Source organism: Suncus etruscus, chromosome 4, assembly GCF_024139225.1.
Source record: "Suncus etruscus isolate mSunEtr1 chromosome 4, mSunEtr1.pri.cur, whole genome shotgun sequence".
NCBI lineage: Eukaryota > Metazoa > Chordata > Mammalia > Eulipotyphla > Soricidae > Suncus > Suncus etruscus.
In genome coordinates, this window is record NC_064851.1 from 77,052,736 (window position 1) to 77,073,880 (window position 21,145).

The 21,145-nt window shown below is 39.5% G+C and overlaps 1 protein-coding gene across 1 annotated transcript in view; it reads right to left on the reverse strand.

Moving 5' to 3' along the window:
- PDSS2 (decaprenyl diphosphate synthase subunit 2) overlaps window positions 1-21,145 on the reverse strand; it is a 298,925-nt gene that overhangs the window by 161,432 nt on the left and 116,348 nt on the right. The window contains exon 2 of the mRNA XM_049771201.1: window positions 20,849-20,983. Within this exon, the coding sequence (XP_049627158.1) occupies window positions 20,849-20,983 (135 nt within the window). The remainder of the gene's footprint in view (window positions 1-20,848; window positions 20,984-21,145) is intronic.

Sequence of the window (21,145 nt, forward strand, 5' to 3'; positions counted from 1 at the left end):
ATGGGATGCCGGGATTCGAACCACCATCCTTCTGCATCTAAAGCAAATGCCTTATCACTATGCTATCTCTCCGGCCCCAGATCTTTCACTTTTTATTAATCTGATTCCTAGTTACTTCATTTTCTGAAGCATAACTATAAATAAGTTTTATTTAAATCTCTCTTCTATTTAATTGTTTTCAGATGAAAAAAAGTCACAGAATTCTTCTTAAAACCCATAGATGAGTGAGACTATTCTGCACCTATCTCTCTCCCTCTGACTTATTTCACTCAGCATAATAGATTCCAATTATGCCCATGTATAGGAAATATAACATTTTTGCAACATTTGCAACATTGCAATATAAACATTTTTACAACAATCCTCAGAGACTAAGAGAGGAGGGCTGGAAGTTCCAGCTCACTTCATGAAGCTCACCACATCTTTGTGGTGAGTTCAGCTAGAGAAATAACTACTCTGAGAACTATCATAACCATGTGAATGAATGAGGGAAGTGGAAAACCTGTCTAGAGTACAGGTGGGGGTGGGGTGGGATGGAGGGAGATTTGGGACATTGGTGGTGGGACTGTTGCACTGGTGGAGGGGGGTGTTCTTTACATGACTGAAACCTAACCACAATCATGTTTGTAATCAAGGTGTTTAAATAAAGATATTATAAAAAATAAAAGATAGAAAATGTGAAATTATTTCAAGACCATGGCGTGTTTTTGGTTTGTTTGTTTGTTTGTTTTGCTTTGTTTTTCGTCTGTTTTTTGTGGTGCTTATCGATATAGCTGGAGTCCTCACTGGATAATTGACACTTTTTTTTTGGTACTGGTGGAGTGTTTCACCTTCTTTCTCTCCTTCATCTCCCAAATCGATGATGAGAGCCTCTAGAAGGATTCCACCCATTTTTGGAGTATTAGACTCTTACCCCAGTTTATTTATCTTCTCTTTTTCAGGCAAAATCACGCAACTTGAACTAGCTAGTCCTGCCTACAGTTAGAGGGGGAAATAAGGGAGGCATCAAGACCAAACAGGTGCAAGACTACTAAGTAGTGGGTTGGATACAGAGGGGACCACATATTCTAGCCGCCCTGGGGGTGAGGGAAGAGGAAATGGGAGGTAGGACAAAAACGGAGGGGTAGGGAGGACAATTTGGTGATGGGAATCCCCCCTGATTTTATGTAAATATGTACCTAAAATGTTATTGTCAACAATATGTAAGACACTATGATCAATAATAAAATTATATTAAAAAAAAGAAAATGTGAAATGAGAAAATTATTAGATAGGTTTAAGTTAACCTCTTTTTTTTTTTTTTTTTTTTTTGCGGTCACACCCGGCGGTGCTCCAGGGGTTACTCCCTGGCTGTCTGCTCAGAAATAGCTCCTGGTCAGGCCTGGGGGGACCATATGGGACACCAGGATTCAAACCAACACCTTTGGTCTTGGATCAGCTGCTTGCAAGACAAACACCGCATGTGCTATCGCTCCAGGCCTAAGTTAACCTTTTTTATAATTACATTTGTAATTTTTAATTACAAATTCTCTGCTCAATTTAAAATAGTGTTAGAATGACCAAAAAAAAAAGACAAAAAAGAAAAAGTCACAGAATTCTGTAGTTTGACACTACCCATATGAGTCTATTGTTTTTAGGAGGTTTTTTTCTTTTTTTTTTTTCACATTCGGCCAGTGCTTAGGGATTCTTTTCTGGCTCTACACTCAGAAATCGCTCCTGGCAGGCTCAAGGAACATATGGGATGCCAGGAATTGAACCTAGGTCTGTCCTGAGGTACTGCTTCATGTGAAGCAAATAAATGCCTCCTACCACTGTGCTATCTCTCTGGTCCTGAGGTTTTTGTTTTTGTATTTTTTAAGTAGAATCTTTGGGATTTTCTTTAGAATCATATTAACTGCAAATAGTAAGATTTCAACCTTCTTCATCTTACCTGGAATGTACCTGGCTAAAGAAACACGAAACTGAGGGCTCTCTGAGAGATAGCATGGAGGTAAGGCCATTTGCCCTTCATGCAGAAGAATGGTGGTTCGAATCCCGGCATCCCATATGGTCCCCTGAGCCTGCCAGGTGTGATTTCTGAGCATAGAGCCAAGGAGTAACCTCCTGAGCGCTGCCAGGTTGTGACCCAAAAAACAAACAAAAATAAAAGAAACCTCGAAATTGGAGCCAGGCATTGGCACAAGTGGTTAAGACTTCTGCATTGCCCACACTAGCCTAGGATGAACTTCGGTTCTATCTCCCTGGCGTCCCATGTGGTACCCCCAAGCCAGGGAGCGATTTCTGAGTGCATAGTCAGGAGTAACCCTGAAACATAACTGGGTATGGCCCAAAACAAAACAAACAAAAAACAACAACCAAAAAGAAAACACAAAATTATACAATTTGCTGCTATGTGTGTGTATGGATCTAAAGAGTACTACTATGTTGAATAAAGTTAGTTGGAAAGAAAAAGATACAGATTACTTTCTCATAACTGGGATATAATGAAACAAAGTAGGGGTTTAACTAAAATATCTAAAGGTATCAGAAAACTGAGACAATGGTGTAGGGAAGTGGACACTTTGGTGGAGGGGTTGGTGTGGGAATATATTATACATGAAACCCTATCATTGACAGTATTGTAAAACTACAGTGCCCTAACAATAAAATTTTTAAACTTAAATTAAAAAATTTAAAAATTGAGTATGGTGGTCTGTGACTGAGGGCTCTCAATGAGTCCAGAGAAAAATTAATAAAACTCTTAGCAAAAGCTAAGGAAAGGACTGAAAAATTGATGGATACAGCCAATGAACTATGAGATGCAAGTTTCCTTGCCCAGCCCCCCTACCTGTCTGTCCCTTCTCAGATGCTACAGAATTATAAAACAACATTCACACATGATGCCTTTGAAAGAGTCATCTGCCTAAGAAGCACACTGCAGGTGGTCAGAAAGTAAAGCATGGGCCGTAGAAGTGGTGGCACAGCTGTATGGCATTTGCCTTGCACCCCGGCCTGACCCAGGATGGACTGCGGTTTGATCCCCAGGGTCCCATATCGGTCCCAAAACCAGAAGCAATTTCTGAGCGCATAGCCAGGAAATAGCTGCTGAGCATCACTGGGTGTGGCCCCAAAACAAACAAACAAACAAAAAAACAGAAAGTAAAGCGCATTTTCACAAAATAGAAGTCAGAACTCAAGATTAAAACACATGATCAATTAGTACTAGTCCATTAAAATTCTCTGACAATTGTCCTTTTTTTTTTCAGCTTACTGGTCTATGTTAAGTTATAATCAGTCTGGTATTATTTGCCAAGGGCCATAAAATGTAAATTCCCATAAAAATACTGAATTGAATCCTACATATCTAAACACAGAAGCACATTTAAGTGCAAAGTCGTCTTCTACTGTTGCCAGAAAAACAACTAACAAAGGGGGGTTAAATTATTTCACAGCCGGATTTTCTCACCTCTACTTCACTGAGAACACAGGTCGTTTGCATGGCCAAATTAAACTGTAAATTTACAAACATTTTTTTACATTGCCTGCTGCAAAGAAAAGTCTGCAGCTTTCTACTATATTGGAAAGTGTTCAAGTGATTAACTACATCTTTGGAGGAGAGGTGGTGAAAACTTGTTTTGCGTCCTCAGTTTGTTGGTTCTCCTTATGCACACGGCCTCTAAAAAACTCCTTACATCACATTTGCAATGAATATATAAGTAATTATAGTACAGTATAGACATCTGCATTACTGTAGAATGAAAATTACCCACGGGCCAGCAGCAATATTGTACATACATATTCTCTCCAAGCATTTCCTTGATATAGTGTCTTAATAATTTGAGATTTTCATACAAAAATCCCAAAGCACTGAGCACTTTGAGACTAACAACAGTACAAAATACATTTGTTCCTTTGTTCACAAAGAGAATTCTTTTAAATAGAACATCTGGGGCCCGGAGAGATAGCACAGCGGCGTTTGCCTTGCAGCAGCCGATCCAGGACCAAAGGTGGTTGGTTCGAATCCCGGTGTCCCCATATGGTCCCCCGTGCCTGCCAGGAGCTATTTCTGAGCAGACAGCCAGGAGTAACCCCTGAGCATCGCACGGGTGTGGCCCAAAAACCAAAAAAAAAAAAAAAAAAAATTAGAACATCTGTTTGAGGCACAAATCTGCTTTTTTTTAAGTCCCTGTCTCAGGGGCCAGAGAGGACAGTACCAGTGGTTAGGGGTTTGCCCTTGCATGCAGCAGATCAGGATGGATGGTAGTTCCAAATTCCGGCATCCCATATGGTCCCCGAGTCTGCCAGGAAGTGATTTCTGAGCACCAGAGCCAAGAGTAATCTCTGAGTGTTGCCAGGTGTGACCTCCTCACAATATAATAATAATAATAAAAAAAAGTCCCCCTTTCCATCAAAGAAAATACATAGAATAGAGAAATTATACTTCTATTCTCCAAAAGATAAAGAACAAGTCTGCGAAAGATGTACGAGTACTATCTACATGGATATACCCTGGAGATCTATTATGCTGAGTGAAATTAGCCAGAGGGAAAAAGATAGCCATAGAATCATCTCACTCAATGGTGGGTTATAAGAAAAATAAAAAATAGTATGGTAATAATATCCCAAAAATAGAGATGAGGATCAGAATGTCCAGCCCAGGATAGGAAGCTTGCCACAAAGAGTGGTGAGTACAGTTAGAAGAAAGAAGGGTCTACAAGGACAATGATAGATGGAATTGATTGCTCTGGACCAAAAACTGGTGCTGAAAGGGAGGAAAGTGACATGCAAGGCACCCCTCCATTGACAATAGCACAGACCACAGTATCAAAAGGGAAAGAGAGAGAAAAAGAGAGGGAGAGGGAGAAAGAGAAGCAAATTACCTGTCTAGAGACAGGCAGGGATGGGAGCAGAGAATAGGAGGGAAATGGGGAAGACATAGGTGGAAAGGGAAGGCTTCTCACTCTTGAAGTATGGTATACATTGTATGTCTGAAACACAACAATGAACAATTTTTTTTAACTATGATGCCTAAATAAAGCAATAAATTAAAAATGTTTAAAAATAAATTAAGTAGGGCCGGAGAGATAGCACAGTGGTAGGGTGTTTGCCTTGCACGCAGCCTATCCAGGACAGACGGTGGTTCGAATCCTGGCATCCCCATATGGTCCCTGGTGCCTGCCAGGGGCCAATTTCTGAGCTCGGAGCCAGGAGTAACCCCTGGTGTGACTCAACAACCCCACCCCCAATTAGAGTTGTACATTTAAAAAGATGTACAGTTAAAGAGATCTGACATGTAATATAAAACTTTTCATTTTATGAACCTGAAAGGAATCTATAGTTAATCCCATGACAATATACTTCAAGGGTGGAGAATCCTGTAATCTCTTAGGCCAAGGGAATTCCTTTTCGAATGACCCTAATATTTACTGTGCCTGTGCAGGAGGGAGAAAAAAAAGGAAAAAGAAAAAAGGCAAAAAAGACAAAACAATTTTTTTATTTATCTAGTCTTTGTCGAATTTCCTTGTTTTGGCCGTGGATATTAAAGTTGTTGTCTCCATTTATATTTATTTATTTTTCTTCTTTTCTTTTCTTCCCTTTATGTGCTCTGCCATGTTTTTTCTATCTCAAGACCATGGCTTTTATGTGGTACTTATCTTTTATTGCTGGAGTGCTCACTGGATATTTTAATTTGACACCTCTTTTTGTACTGTTGTGTTTCACCTCTCATTTCCCCCTTCGTCTCTCAACTTAAGATGAGCCTCCAGAAGGACTCCTGCCCATTTTTGGCATATTCGATTTTTTTCCCCAGTTTATTACTTTTCTCTTTTTCAAACAAAACCACATAACTTGACACTATCTAGTCCCACCTCCCAATTAGAGCGGGAAAATAAGGCAGGTACCAAAACCAAAAGGGGTAGAACCACTAAGTAGTAAGCTAGGCAGAGATGGGGACCACTTATCTCTGGCAGCCCCGGGGTTGAGGGAGGAGGATATGGGGAGGTAGGACGGGAATGGAGATGGAGGGAGGACAATTCGGTGATGGGAATTCCCCTGATTTTTGTATACTATGTACCTAAAAATATTATTGTTAATGATATGTAAGCCACTATGATTAAAATAAAAATTATATTTATATAAAACTTTTCATTTTTATTATGTGTATCGTATGAAACAATCCTAGGACTTCATATAAAACATGCATTCCATCAAATCTCTAGTCCCAAAGGTTTTATTTTAATTTTGCATAGAACCTTAGCATGATCTTTATTTAACCTCAAACACAAAATAAAATTTGTCTCAATCAATCAACAATGATTCTTGGAAGTACTGAGTGAGCCTTGGAGAGTCAAAGAGAACATCTATAACCTGGTGTCCAGACACTACAGAATTCAGCCTGAACAAACCTGCAATAGGAAGACTTGTGCTCAGACGAGGATGTCAGGATGAGCACAAATGTATACTTAGAGTACCTGAGCCACAGGGGGTCTAAAATAAAGGAAGACCCTTAATTCTGTAGTTTGAATCTCAATTCTGCCCATTTACTTTCATCAAATGAAATCCACAAAGGACCAGAAGATTGTATAAGGATTAGTGCACAGGGCCAAGTCTGAGCTGAATATCATTCCTGGCACCAACCTGGCTCTCTGATCATCGCAGGGGAAGCCTTTCAGGTCCCAAATCAGTGTCAGTTTTTCAGAAGCACGTGCACCCTCAGCCTTCTTACTGAACTGCTGACCAAGCTGGCAAGCAATGCTGCTTGGGGACCCTAGGACCACCTAAGCAACACCCATTACCCCTCCTGCACTACAGCTATTGTCTTTCTAGGGGAAAAAAAGAATGTGACCCTCCTGCAAGCACACAAATAAAATGTGTGAAGAAGCAAGACATTTAGGAGCATGTGTGTGAGCACTACAGAGACATTCTAATGAGCACACAAACCATGATTTGTGGCTTGCTAAGGAACCACAGCCCAAGTGTGCCTGGAACCTGGTACCACAGCATCAGCACCAAACAGCAATAAAGAGCTGGGGAGATGACTCAGAGGGCAGGATGCACACTACATACAGGAGTCCTGTGTCTGAGACTACATAGCATCTATATAGCATGCCTTTCGAGCAGAGCCAGCGTGTGCCCTCCTCCCAAATACCAAACAAAGAGGGGAAGAGAAAGAGGGAATAAAATTATTTTTAATAAAATGTAAGTATAAGGCTGGAGAGATAGCATGGAGGTAGGGCATTTGCCTCACATGCAGAAGGACGTCGGTGGTTCAAATCCGGCAACCCATATGGTCCCCCAAAGCCTGACAGGAGCGATTTCTGAGTGTCGAGTCAGGAAGAACCCCTGAGCCGCTGCCGGGTGTGACCCAAAAGCCAAAAATAAAATAAAATTGCAAGTATTAAAATTTCACTAAGTCTGCTTCCCTCCAAAAAAGTTTGTCCTTTACCTCTTCTTAAATATTTAAATTTTATCTTAAAATCATTATGACAATAAAGGATATGAATGTTTATGGTTTACTTTTAATATTTATTTACTTTTAATTTGGGGGACTAGGGACATACCAGGGACTTGGGAGACCATAGGCAGTGAGAGTATCTCAAAATATCTAGTCAATTACACTGCAAGATAAGTGCCTTACTCCTGGAGTCTCTCTGACCCTTTTCAGGTTTGTTGTGAAGTTACTGCATCTTCCCCACCACTGAGTGCCCAAGACCCTTATATTATTTCAACCTGCCCCCATCATACCCCCCATCCCCTCCCCAACCTTGCTCAGGAATCTCTAGTTTTGTGATTCAAGGTCTAGTGTATATATCATCATCCTGAAACTATCTATTCTACTACCTTGTTCTGGTTCTCTATGGACAACAGATGAATGAAATGGCCTCCTAGTTGTCCTTCTCCCTCTAACTAAAATAATAAAGATTAACCAGGCTACTCTTCAGTTATATTCAAATTGTAGCAAACTGCAAGGTTTCAGGTTTTTTGCAGTGTACATATATCACATGCCTTTTGTTCTGTTTTGAGGCCACGCTTGGAAGTGCTCAAGGTTACTCACTGACTGCACTCAGGAGGCCACATGGAGTACCTGAGATTGAACCCAGGCTAGCTCCAAGCAGTACACTGCTTCTTTGACCACTATAATTTAAAAAAACTCTATTACTCTATCATTAGACATGTGGGATGTTTCTTATATCTTGGGCCACTTCAGTGAGCAAAAATCCATATCTTTTTTTTTTTTTTTTTCAACTAGTGTTGGATATGGAGGTAGATGCTAAAAAGTAGAATCACCTGGTCCTCTGGAGGTTCTTTTTGAGGGAAATTACTATACTATTTTCTATTGAGGCTGATCAGGCACTTCTGCAACAATGAATTAGGTTCCTTTTTCTACCTCATTTTCACCAAAAAGTGAATGATGTGTTCCTTTCTACCTTATTCCCTACCAACACATGGTTGTTTTTTCGTTATTTTTTTTGATATATAGAAATGTCGCTGGTGTTAGAGAAGTAATATTTTCTGAAACAAAATTAAATAATTATTTAAGTAAATATATACATAAAGCACAGATAACAATATTAGATATATAGAAAACTCAGTGTGCACTGTAGTAATAGTAAATAGCTTTCTGTATTTAGTAGTCGCTTTGAACATAGCAAGTACCCAACCAATTTTTTTAAATAAATAAAACCAGTTAAGAGTTAATAAGCAGGGGCCCGGGCGGTGGCGCTAAAGGTAAGGTTCCCTGCCTTACCAGCGCTAGCCTAGGACGGACTGCAGTTCGATCCCCCAAGAGTCCCATATGGTCCCCCAAGCCAGGAATTATTTCTGAGCACATAAGCCAGGAGTAACCCCTGAGTGTTACCGGGTGTGGTCCAAAAACAAACAAACAAATAAAAGAGTTAATAAGCAAATAGAGGATTATTAATAAGCAAGTAGAGGATTAAGTCTACAAATGATTCCAAGATAGACAAGAAGCACCTCCAAGGTACAAAGTATAACAGAAGACTTCATGGTGGGTGATCTGCTGGGTTAGGAGTATGAGTAATACATGCCGCTGCTCTAGATTTATCTACTAGGGGAAAACACATATAGATCAGTGGTTAACAAAAAGAAAGCTAAGTGTTCCTAAAACGTCTCAGATTTTTGTTTGTTTGTTTTTTTTTTTTGTTTTGGTGGCCGCACCTGATACTGCTTGATAGTTACTCCTGGCTCTTCACCTCGTAAACTACTTCTGGCAGACTTCAGGGAACATATAGGGTGATAGAGATAAAACCTGGCTCAGCAGTGCAAGGCAAGCATCTACATGCTTTACTATCTCTCTGGTCCTCACAGAATATTCTTCCCTCTAGGTCAGAGGTTCCCAAAGTTAACTGCCTATTGTCTCTTATTTAGGAAGGAAGGAAAGAAGGAAGGAAGGAAGGAAGGAAGGAAGGAAGGAAGGAAGGAAGGAAGGGATAGGAAGGAAGGAAGGAAGGAAGGAAGGAAGGAAGGAAGGAAGGAAGGAAGGAAGGAGGGAAAAGAGAAAAGAAGAGGAAGAAAGAAAGAGAAAGAAAGAGAGAAAGAAAGAAAGAAAGAAAGAAAGAAAGAAAGGAAAGAAGGAAAGAAAGAAGAAAGAAAGCAAGAAAGAAAGAAAGAAAGAAAGAAAAAGAAAGAAAGAAAGGAAGGAAGGAAGGAAAGAAGGAAGGAAGAGAAAGAAGAAAGGAAAGAAAGAAAGAAGAAAGAAGGAAGAGAAAGGAGAGAAGGAAGAGGAAGAAAAGAAGGAGGAAAGGGAAGGGAAAAAGAAGGGAAAGGAGGGGTGGGGAGAGAAGGGAAGGGAAGAAAAATATTAGTACTTCCCTTATTTCTACTTTTTAAAAGTGAATGGAAAGCATCCCTACCCACCCTCCAGTAGTCCTGGAGGGCAGTATGGGTATCTTTGGGAAACACTGCTCTAGGTTCCAGCTCTCCTTGGGTTTTCCCTCAAGGTCCAAATTCCTTAATCCTTAAGGCTGAATATACTTAAATTCTCCAGTCACAACAAAATGGGGGAACAAGAGTTGAGACCTGCACTGCCATGGCTTCCTCCCCATCCCAAGAATGCCTCCTGTTTCTCTGAAGCCATCTGACTTCCACCAGCACTTCTCTTCTTTGTCCTGTGTGTCTGTGGCTTCTCACCCATTTCTGTTGGTCTCCTGGTTGAACTTTAATTGTGTAAACTGTTCACCCAGCAGTTTCTCAATTCACTCAATGCAACTTCTATCATACTCTGTCAACCCCATTCTAGATACAACAGGAACTTGTGAGTCAGACCGTTCTATTTCTGAAACCTGTCCTTCCAAAATGCTTCACTTTCCTACAGTCTATTCATCTAAGCTCTCTCACTGCCTTATTTTACTTCTACTTCTAAAATATGAATCATCATGATTGTCCTTTTTTTTTTTTTTTCCTGCTTTTGTGTTTGGTCCAATCCAGCCATGGTCAGGGCTCCTAGTAGTGCTTGAGGAATATATGGGATGTTGGGGGATCGAACCCTCATTGGCTGTGTACAATGTGAATGCCCTATCTGCTGTACTATCTCTCTGGCCCCAATTACTGCCAGCTTTTAATGACTATTTCTCCTTCCTTGTGGATTCCTTGGTTTTAGTCCTCTTGGACTGAGCCTTAACGAAGTTATTAGGTCAAGCATTCTTTTGCATATGCCCATTTCTTGGTTGACAAAGAACAACAAAAACTCTAATACTTGAGTATTAGACAGAGTAATGAGGGTTAATAAAAGCAACTGAAGAGTCAAATGTTACTGAGCACAGAGAACGATGCCAGAGCTAGGTGCCTGATCTCTTTGCCTTGACCACCATATCATCTAGCTGTAAAACCCCAGAATGAGAAGTGAAATCTGTAAGTCTCATAATCATAAAATCAATTCTAGGTACCAGCTCTCATTGAGTGTCTTATTTGAAGTGTTAAGGACTATTTTTGCTGTTATATAAAACACTGTTGGCAGTTAAGCAAGTTGTAGATACAACAGTTAATATGGTTACAGTTAAAAGTTCCAGAGTTTTAGAATGAAAATGCATTAATAGTTTTAGAAGGGGCCGGGCGGTGGCGCTAAAGGTAAGGTGCCTGCCTTGCTTGCGCTAGCCTTGGACGGACCGCGGTTCGATCCCCCAGTGTCCCATATGGTCCCCCAAGCCAGGAGCAACTTCTGAGCGCATAGCCAGGAGTAACCCCTGAGCGTTACCGGGTGTGGCCCAAAAACCAAAAAAAAAAAAAAAACAAAACCAAAAAAACCCAAAGTTTTAGAAGCCCATGAGAAGCCTAAATGGTTTCCCTTACCTCATCATTTGAAGCCCAAGGCTATTTCTTTCTTTCTTTCTCTCTCTCTCTCTCTCTCTCTCTCTCTCTCTCTCTCTCTCTCTCTCTCTCTTTCTCTCTCTCTCTCTCTCTCTCTCGCTCTCTCTCTCTCTCTCTCTCTCTCTCTCTCTCTCTTGTATTTGAGACACATGTGGCAATGCTCAGGATCTATTCCTGACTCCATGCTTATGGATCACTCCTGGTAGGACTCAGGGACTGTATGACATGACTCAGGGACTGTATGAGATGCTGGCGATTGAATCTGGTCAGCCATGTCCAAGTGCACTTTACTGTCTCTTCGGTCTCAAGACTATCATTAGTATTTGCATTCCCCTCAATGCTTAGCTGAGTGCCTGGTAGAGAAGAAAGAGTTCAGGAAGTGTTTTACTCGATCACATACTACTTGAACTTAGCGAGATATGTGCTCTGTTAAGTTCTCCGAAATGAAGCCCGTGATTGACAACACCTTGTTGGTGAATAATCACACACAGTGATTAAATAACTTGCTGAAGTTTATAACAGATGTGAAACCAGAACCCAGACTTCTGGCTCACCTCTTATACCATACTGTTTACCACTAGGGGCGTCTTGAATTTGGGTTCGAAAGATAAACATTAAGCTATGAAACAAATGCTAGTATTTAACATTTAAAGTGACTACATGTTTTGCCCACATAGAACTAACATTTTATGAGGTGAATGTCACGAATAAGGCACTATTTAAAATGCAGAATCAGAGACTGGATCTTGTCTTTGACTGTAGCTTCTTCTCATTTTCTAGAAATAAGATTTAAACCGTTGCTCCATTAACAAAAAATGAGTATACCTTGGTTTTTGCTGTAATGCAGTCAGGCGGGTTAATCTATAGCAAGATATTTCTATAGGATAAATGAACTCTCAGATGAGTAGATTAGTAGTTGAGCCCACCTACTTTTTTCTTTCTTGTGGTTAATTATACTTGGTTTTTTTTTCAGAGGCTGTTCTTGTTTTGTGTTTTTCCAACAGCTCTGGTGAAGTAATGACTTCTGATGTACAGTACACTGAACATAAAGAACCTTCCCCTTTCCTGCTCAACATATAATTGCTGCATTTGTGCATGCTGTGGAAGTTGAAAATAGCAATAAAAAGTTAATGAAGAAAATAATAGTACTAGTCCTAATGAATTAATGATATTGCTAGATTTGTATCTGGAGTTTATTTTTATTGTTGTAAATGAAATATAATCAATAGAAATAGGTACTCAAATTGCATGCATTTTCCTCTCCTAGCTCTCAAGGTTCTTAAAGTATAAAAGAATACATTTAATTTAAAAAAAATTGTGTGTGTGTGTGTGTGTGTGTGTGTGTGTGTGTGTGCGCGTGCGTGTGTGTTCTGAGCCATGCCCCAAGATGCTCAGTGCTCACTCCTGGCTCAGTTCCTCAAGATCAGTCTTGGCAGTGTTCTGGGGACTAAATGTAGTGCTGGGGATCCAAACTCAGACAGCTGCATGCAAGACAAGTGTCTTCACTACTGTATACTCTCTATGGCTGGCCCTCTTCTCCCAATTTCATAGTTGTATTCAAATGGAGAGAAATTTGCTTACTATAACTTCCCAGAATTAAATAAATTTCTTATAAAAGTCAAAAATAGGGCACACATTATTTATAAAATTTGTATCTATTATTTCTATTCAATGAAATGATAACATTTCTATTTTATCATTATATATTAATAGTCTATCTAGTGAAACCACCTCTATGAATTTTCTTGAGAATTTTAATTTAAGTTATTTTATTGATTTTTAATTTGGGGCAACATCCAGTGGTGCCCAGTCTAACAGAACTATATGTGGTGTGGGAAATCAAAGCTAGGTCAGATGCATGAAAAGCAAACAAACAAAAAAATAAATGAAAACTTAACTAAATGAAATTGTAAAGTTTTGTTTAGCAAAATGCTATATGCAACAGAAATGAGCTAACTAGATTATGTTTACAACAAATTGTCAGAGAAAACACGTTATCTTTTAATAAGGGATACATTTCTTTCTTTTTTGTTGGTTTTTGGGCCATACCTGGTGACACTTAGGGGTGTTACTTCTGGCTATGTGCTCAGAAATTGCTCCTGGCTTGGGAAACCATATGGGACAACAGGGATCAAACTGTGGTCTGTCCTAGGTCAGCCGCATGCAAGACAAACACCCTACCACTGTGCCACCACTCCAGCTTTAAGGGATACATTTTATAAATATACATTTAATAAACAGGTTTTTATTGCTCCATAAGTATAAAACATAAAATTTCTTTCAATTTTCAGGCAACTTTTTTTTTTTTTGTGGTTTTTGGGTCACACTTGGCAGTGCTCAGGGGTTATTCCTGGCTCCAGGCTCAGAAATTGCTCCTGGCAGGCACAGGGGACCATATGGAACGCCAGGATTCGAACCGATGACCTCCTGCATGAAAGGCAAACGCCTTACCTCCATGCTATCTCTCCGGCCCACAACTTCTTATTATATAAAATAACATAAGTGAGTCAGTTCTATTTATTTAAGTAAAAGTCTCCTTTATTGTTTATCTTCCTTAATTTCCTACCCACTATCACCATAAAGTATGTAAAAAAATTTTTTGTTCGTTTTTTTGGGCCACACTCGTTTGATGCTCAGGGGTTACTCCTGGCTAAGCGCTCAGAAATTGCCCCTGGTTTGTGGGGACCATATGGGACGCCGGAGGATCGAACTGCGGTCCTTCCTTGGCTAGCGCTTGCAAGGCACACACCTTACTTCTAGCGCCACCTCACTGGCCCCATAAATTTTTACCATCTTTTATGCACATGTGTAAGAGAAATTCACCATTTTAATATTAATCATTGCACAAAAATATACGTGGGGCTTAATAAATAACATGACTAACATGTTCTTTTTTAAAACATGCTCTTACTTAAGCCAGGGATAAGCATGTACAAAGAAGAAATATTCCAGTTAAACTAAGAACCAGTTACGCACACGTGCTTTCTCCCTCTTCCACCCCCTTTTTTCCACTTCCCTCCCTCCCCCCTCTTTCTTTTTTAATCTCCCACATGTGGTGCCTGGGCTAGAATGTGGGTCTGAATCTACCCAAGCCCATGATTTAAGTAAAAATTTCTAACCCTATGCTTTAAGTAAAAAAAAAAAAATCCCTTAACCTCTCCAAGTCTCTGCATTTCCCTCACTAGATGGAAACATCATCTAGATATTGCTAGATGACTTCCGTAACTCCTTGACTGGTTCTCTGTGGCCCTCACCTCTCTAGGTCATCTTCTAGGCTAATTACATTCAGTTACAGTAACATGACTGTGCTGGCTTAAAGACCTTTAGCATGACAGAAATGAGTAAGAGCAAACACAAAATGCTTATAATGCAATACATTACTCTAATCACCTTCTTAAAGCTAGTCTCAGAAAAGTGAGTTAAAGCAACAGGCTAATAGGTGAGAAAAATCTCTTTCCAGATTCAGTCAATCTGTTACCTGTGATTCTCCACAACTGTTCTTCATCCATCTTTCTTTTCTACCTCAGCTACTCTCAGCTCTGTTCCATAGTCTATTTGTTTGCTGGAGATATGGGTATAACACAGGGGGATATGAAAAAAACACCTGTTCTAGGCCTTTTTCTTTAGCACACAATGGCAATCTTTACATCTAGAGTATTCTGCATATGTGGATCTGTGTCCAAATTTACATTCGTGCCAGATTGTTATAAGGGATACTAGCTCAATAGTCATATTAAGAAGTATGAGGGGTTAAATTACAACAACCAAACCTGGAGAATTTGATGAGAGACAGACAGACAGACAGACAGACAGACACAGAGAGACAGACAGAGACAGAGAGAGAAAGAGAGAGAGAGAGAGAGAGAGAGAGAGAGAGAGAGAGAGAGAGAGAGAGAGAGAGAGAGAGAGAGAGAGAGAGAGAGAGAGAGAGAGAGAGAGAGAGAGAGAAGCAAATCTCTGTTTTGTCACTGGAACCTTCCATGAAACAATGAGGCTCTGGGTGCATCCTCAGTGTTGGCTCTCTTTTGGCCTCTGCTATTTGTTTCTTTACCTCCACTGCCTAGAAAACAATTTTTACTGAGTCCCTCACATAACTATTCTTCTTTAACTGATGCTTCTTAGCGACTCCCAAAGGTCACTTGTTTTAAGTCTACTATTTTATAAAACTCAAATGGCTCTTTTTCCTGAAATGTTTTTCTTTTCAATTCCCAACACAAATTAACTTATCTTATTCTTATTTCCTCCACAGAACTCGTTCTATATTCCATTTTAGAATCTATAACACTGTAATAACGATAGTAAGTAATTGGAAAAAATTCTGATTATATTCATCGATTGGTTTTGTTGTTGTGTGCTGCACCTGGTGTTGCTTGGAGGCTTGGCTCTGTGCTCAGGAATCGGTCCTGGGTGCTAGGACCATGTACTGCTAGTAACCTAACTGGGCTTTCATATAAAGTATGCAAATTCTCAGCCCACTGAGCTACCTCTTCAACTTTGTTTGTGAGTTTGTATCATCCTTGGTGTGATGCTGATAAGTCACCGAGGGAAAATACTGCACTGCTCAACTCATAACTTCTGTACCAAGCACAGTGCGTTGCACATATAAGTTCTTGGTAAGGTCTTGTTTAGTGGGTGATCAAAGCAAGACTTCAAGATGTCCAATTGATCAAGTATTCTAGTGTTACATATGAAAGCATTTCCATAAGATTATTATCTCTGCCTGTTGTCCCACCTTTACCTTCCAGGTGGGGGCGCTGTTGAGAACCTAATAAATAGTTTGGGAGCGAGGTGGTGGGGTCTTTTGGTAGAGTTAACTGGCCAGCTCCAGGTGTTTTTTGGGAGCTGGTAGTAAGCTTACAAAGGACTCTGCACCCAACCTTCTTACACTTTAACCCTCCTGTCTGTATTATTTGCTGCGGATAAATATTACCAAGATCTCCCCCCAACCCCCAAGGGGATAGGGGAATGGGAATCAATTTCTCATTCTGGGAGCTCTTTGACGATACACCGATAACCAATCAAGAGGTAAACGGGACACAGCACTCTAGCAATAGGTAGAGAAGCAATAAGAGACTAGGAGATCTGATGGCTTGCCATGCTGAAGTTTTGAAGTGACAAAAGCTGAAATTGTCAAACGCAGAGTGGACTGAAAGAGAGACCTGGAGAAACTTGTGAACTGGTGGTGGTTTTGGCATATGGGAAGGAAAATAGAAATTACCAAGGACTACCAAATTCACTAGGGAAAAGGGGGAAAAATAAGAGAGTAAAGGTACTTTTTTTTTTATTAAGGTAATACTTAGTGCTGTTAGCAGATCAACTCTAAAGTTTAAGTGACTTGAAAACAAACTTTCCCTTTCACATCATTTATGATGGTATTGTGTCATAAGGCTGCTCCTACTGGGCAGGGGGCTTTCTACCAGGAATGATTTAGAAGTGTGGAAACTTTTTATCCTGAATAGGTCACTTCCAAGATCACCTACTTAAGAGAATAGTGTAGATGTAAGATACTAACAATCAGGAAATAAGAAATATCAAGAATGCTTATACTATGCACTCTATTGGATCAGCCACATGGCCCAGTCAACTTCTAGGAGATTAAGAAATACAGTGCAGCTAAATACCAAGGTGGAAAAGAAAATGTGTTTTGTAAGTTTATTTTAGTTTTTCTACTATAGTTAAAGGTGCTGGAACATTTCAGGGAATGAAGGTAGAATTAAAATATGTGGTCTGTTTATGTATAACTGCTAGTTAGATGAGAAATGACTGAGTTAATTCCCACTACAAAATCTGAGAAAAGGGAGTGAAGAAAGAGTATAGTTGGTAAGGTGCTTGCCCTTGCAAGCAGCTGACTGGATTTGATCACTGGCATCCCATATGGTCTATCTACTCCTCCAGTAATGATTCCTGAGTGTAGAGCCAGGAGTAACCACTGAGAACTGCAGGGTGTGCTGCTCTTCTCCCAAAAAAGAACTGAGAAAAATGAAATATGCATTTTAAAATTCACCTTAATGTAACAGCCATGCCACATTAGAGGCATCTTTATTTTGTAATAGCTTATTATTGTTATTACCCAACTTAAAAAATAAATATTCATCATCAATAGAATAAAATATTATAAACTTATTTTCTCAATTGTGGCCAACAATACTTGCAAATATAGTGGTGTGTATGTGTGTGTTTTGGAGGGTTTGGAATTATTCTTTAGTACCCAGTCTAAAAGTTAGAATTGATAGACTAAACCCAAACAAAGTATTGCTGACAAAAAGTTGGTAGGTAGTTATAGTGACATATAGTTGGTTAGAGATAAATTTGCTGGCAACAAAAGCTACATTCATCAGCTATATCCTTGGGCCAAAGAAGAGGCCATCTAACTTACTTTTGGTCCCTTAGGTGATTTACTTAGGTTCCATTACCTGGCATCAAAGTCAAACCACCAACAATATAAATCCCAGTAGTTTGGACGTGAATTAAAAAGTTCCCAAATCAGTACTTCCCTCAAATGTTAAATAATTCACTGTGGCATTACAGATACAAGCTTCTAGCAAAAGTTACACTTGAACAATTAAGGAAGCAGGAGTCAAACAAATGACTTCAGGGGTAAAGAAACAAATGAATGGTTTCTCTCAGTGCTGTGTCAAATTATGCTTTCACATTAACAAGTGTATAATGATTTACTAGATTAATCTGGAGTACAGAAAATAGCCTGGAACCACACATCAGGAATATTTCCTAAATATATACTAGCAAATATAAAATCCTTTTTATTATTTGGAAAGTCTGAACAAATACTTCTCAATTTATGAACAGTACTCCTCAATTGTGTCCTAATAAGTCCATTTTAAATGGAAAATAATACAAGCTAAAATGTCATGAATCAAAAATGCTGACTCAAAGCTATGGCTCACTGATGCTAATAAGGTTTATGAAACCATTAAGCAATGGCATTTTTTAGTACTGCAGAATGTTTTTATACCATTGCAAAGTAAAAAAAATCTTAAAATCTTAAAAAAAATCATGGAACCATGATAAGTCAGAGGCTATCTATATCATCAGAATGTACTACCTACTCTTTTGCAAAGCTCTTTTGTAACTGCAGATATTCTAACAAGCATCTACCAAATACACTGTGCTCCTTGAAAGATCAGAAGGTAATCTTAAAGGATGAGAGTTCTGACAAAGAAAAAGAAAATTTAAGATTACTCAAATAAAAAATCACTAATTTGTAAGTACAGGTAGAAAAGCTTTCCAAATAAAAGAGTGGAGAAAATAAGCAGCAGAATGATAAAAGCAGGAGGAAAAAAATCAGACATTAATCTTTACTATCAAGTTACAGTAATGAAAACTGTGTGGTAGTGAAACAAAAAAAAAGATTCTCAAATTGATGAAATAGAATTGAAGGCCCAGAGATAAACCTTCAAAGGTAAGGGCAGTTAAATTCATGATGCGATCATAAAATGGAGCAAGGAAACCCTCTTCAGCAAATGGTGCTGGGAAAACTGGAAAGCCATGTGAAGAAATAAAATAAAATAAAAGAAGAAAAGGAAAGGAAAGGAAAGGAAGGAAGGAAGGAAGGAAGGAAGGAAGGAAGGAAGGAAGGAAGGAAGGAAGGAAGGAAGGAAGGAAGGAAGGAAGGAAGGAAGGAAGGAAGGAAGGAAGAAAGAAAAGGAAGGAAGGAAGGAAGGAAGAAAAGGAAAGAAGGAAGGAAGAAAGAGAGATAGAAGAGAAAAAGAAAAGTTAAATTAGATCCTGATAGCTCACACTATACACAAATGTTAATTTTAAAAAACGGAGTTAAAAACCTTGATATTAAAACCTGTTTCTAGAAAATACACTGAAGAAATCGCAGATGATGCTTCAAGATCCTGAACTCAAAGGAACCATCAGTGACATAATTGTACAGGCAAAGAAAACAATAGCGCAAGTAAACAAAAAGGAGTACATCAAACTTAAATGCTTCTGCAGGGCCAGCGACCTAGTATAGGGGTTAGGGTGCCTGCCTTGCACATGGTTGAGTCCTGTTTGAACCCCTTTGTGGTCTTCCAGAAGTAACCACTGTGCACCATCTGGTATAGAACCAATAAGCACATGCAAGACACACACACACACACACACACACGCACACACGCATGCACGCATGCACTCACGGGCACACACACACACACACACACACACACACACAGTTTCTCTGTACTGAAAAAGAAAAGAAGCCTAAAATAAAATGACACACATCACACATTAGACAAAAGGTTAATATCCAAGATTTATAAAGTATTCTCAAAACACAACAAAATCCAGATAACCCATCCAAAAATGGGGACAGGAATGAACAGACAATTCCTCAAAGATGACAGAGAAATGACCAAATAAAATGCAAAGAAATGCAAATAAAAATGACAGAGATATCCCTCACACCAGTGAGATGACATATATATAAATATATAAAATCCATAAACAGTAAGGGCTGGGGGATCTGGTGAAAAAAAAGAACTTTTTTTTTTGGGGGGGGGGGTCATATCCGGCAGTGCTCAGGGATTACTCCTAGCTCTGAGCTCCAAAATCACTCCTGGCAGGCTTGAAGACCATATGAGATGCTAGGATTTGAACCACCATCTGTCCTGCGTTGGCTGCATGCAAGGCAAATGCCCTACCACTGTGCTATCTCTCTGGCCCCTCCAAAAAGAACTCATATTCACTGTAGGTAGGAGTGACCTACCCTCATTGGAAAATGGTTTGGAGACTAAAAAACTAATAGAGATTCTATTTGACCCAGCAACTACACTGCTGCCATATCCCACTGAGTCATCTCTCAACTTTAAAATTGATAATTTTCTATACAAAGTGAGATAGAGAACTCTATAGAGATAAAACCAAGACAGATGAGAATTAGTAGTGGGCAGAAAATTTCAAACGCCAAAGGTAGAAAATAGCAGACACAAATGTATGGCATAAATTTACCAGAGTTATACATGGAGATGCCAAAATTATACTATGTTAGAAAACAATAAAAATCAGTTTGGGGAGCTTTGTTTTGTTTTGGGGCCACACCCAACTTTGTTCAGAGTTTACTCCTGGCTCTGCACTCAGGGATTAGGCCAGGTGGGGGCTCAGGTACAATATGAGATGCCAAGGATTAAACCTGGGTTGGCCATATGCAAGACGAATGCCTTATTCATTTTACTATCTCTCCAGCCACAGAAACAATTGTTTTAACCATACACATCTTTTTTTTTTTTTTTTTTTTGGTTTTTTTTGGGCCACACCCGGCCATGCTCAGGGGTTACTCCTGGCTGTCTGCTCAGAAATAGCTCCTGGCAGGCACGGGGGACCATATGGGACACCGGGATTCGAACCAACCACCTTTGGTCCTGGATCGGCTGCTTGCAAGGCAAACGCCGCTGTGCTATCTCTCCGGGCCCTCATACACATCTTTTAATCTATATTTGAATTAAAGAATGACGAAAAGTTAAACAATAATTTCTGATTCCTTTTCAGTAAAAGAAGACTCAATTTTGAAAGAAATGTCAAAAAACTAATTTCTTCTTACCAGGAATAGATGCCACTGACCATGTCATAGTCCTGACATGCAGCATTCACACTGCTAGGTCCAGCTGCCTTGGAAATAAGTAGCACCACCAGGCCCCTCAGCTGTAAGTTGTTTCGGCTGTCATGGACAAGACCCCTGCCAAAGTTAAAGAAAAGAAGATCAACATACTCTCATCTGATCAGTCAAATCAAGTGAGAAAAATTTTTTTTTATTTTTATTTTTAATTATGAGAACAAGGGTGCAAAGAAAGAGGACAAGGTAAAGTTACAGTGGAAGGACAATCACCCATAACATAAT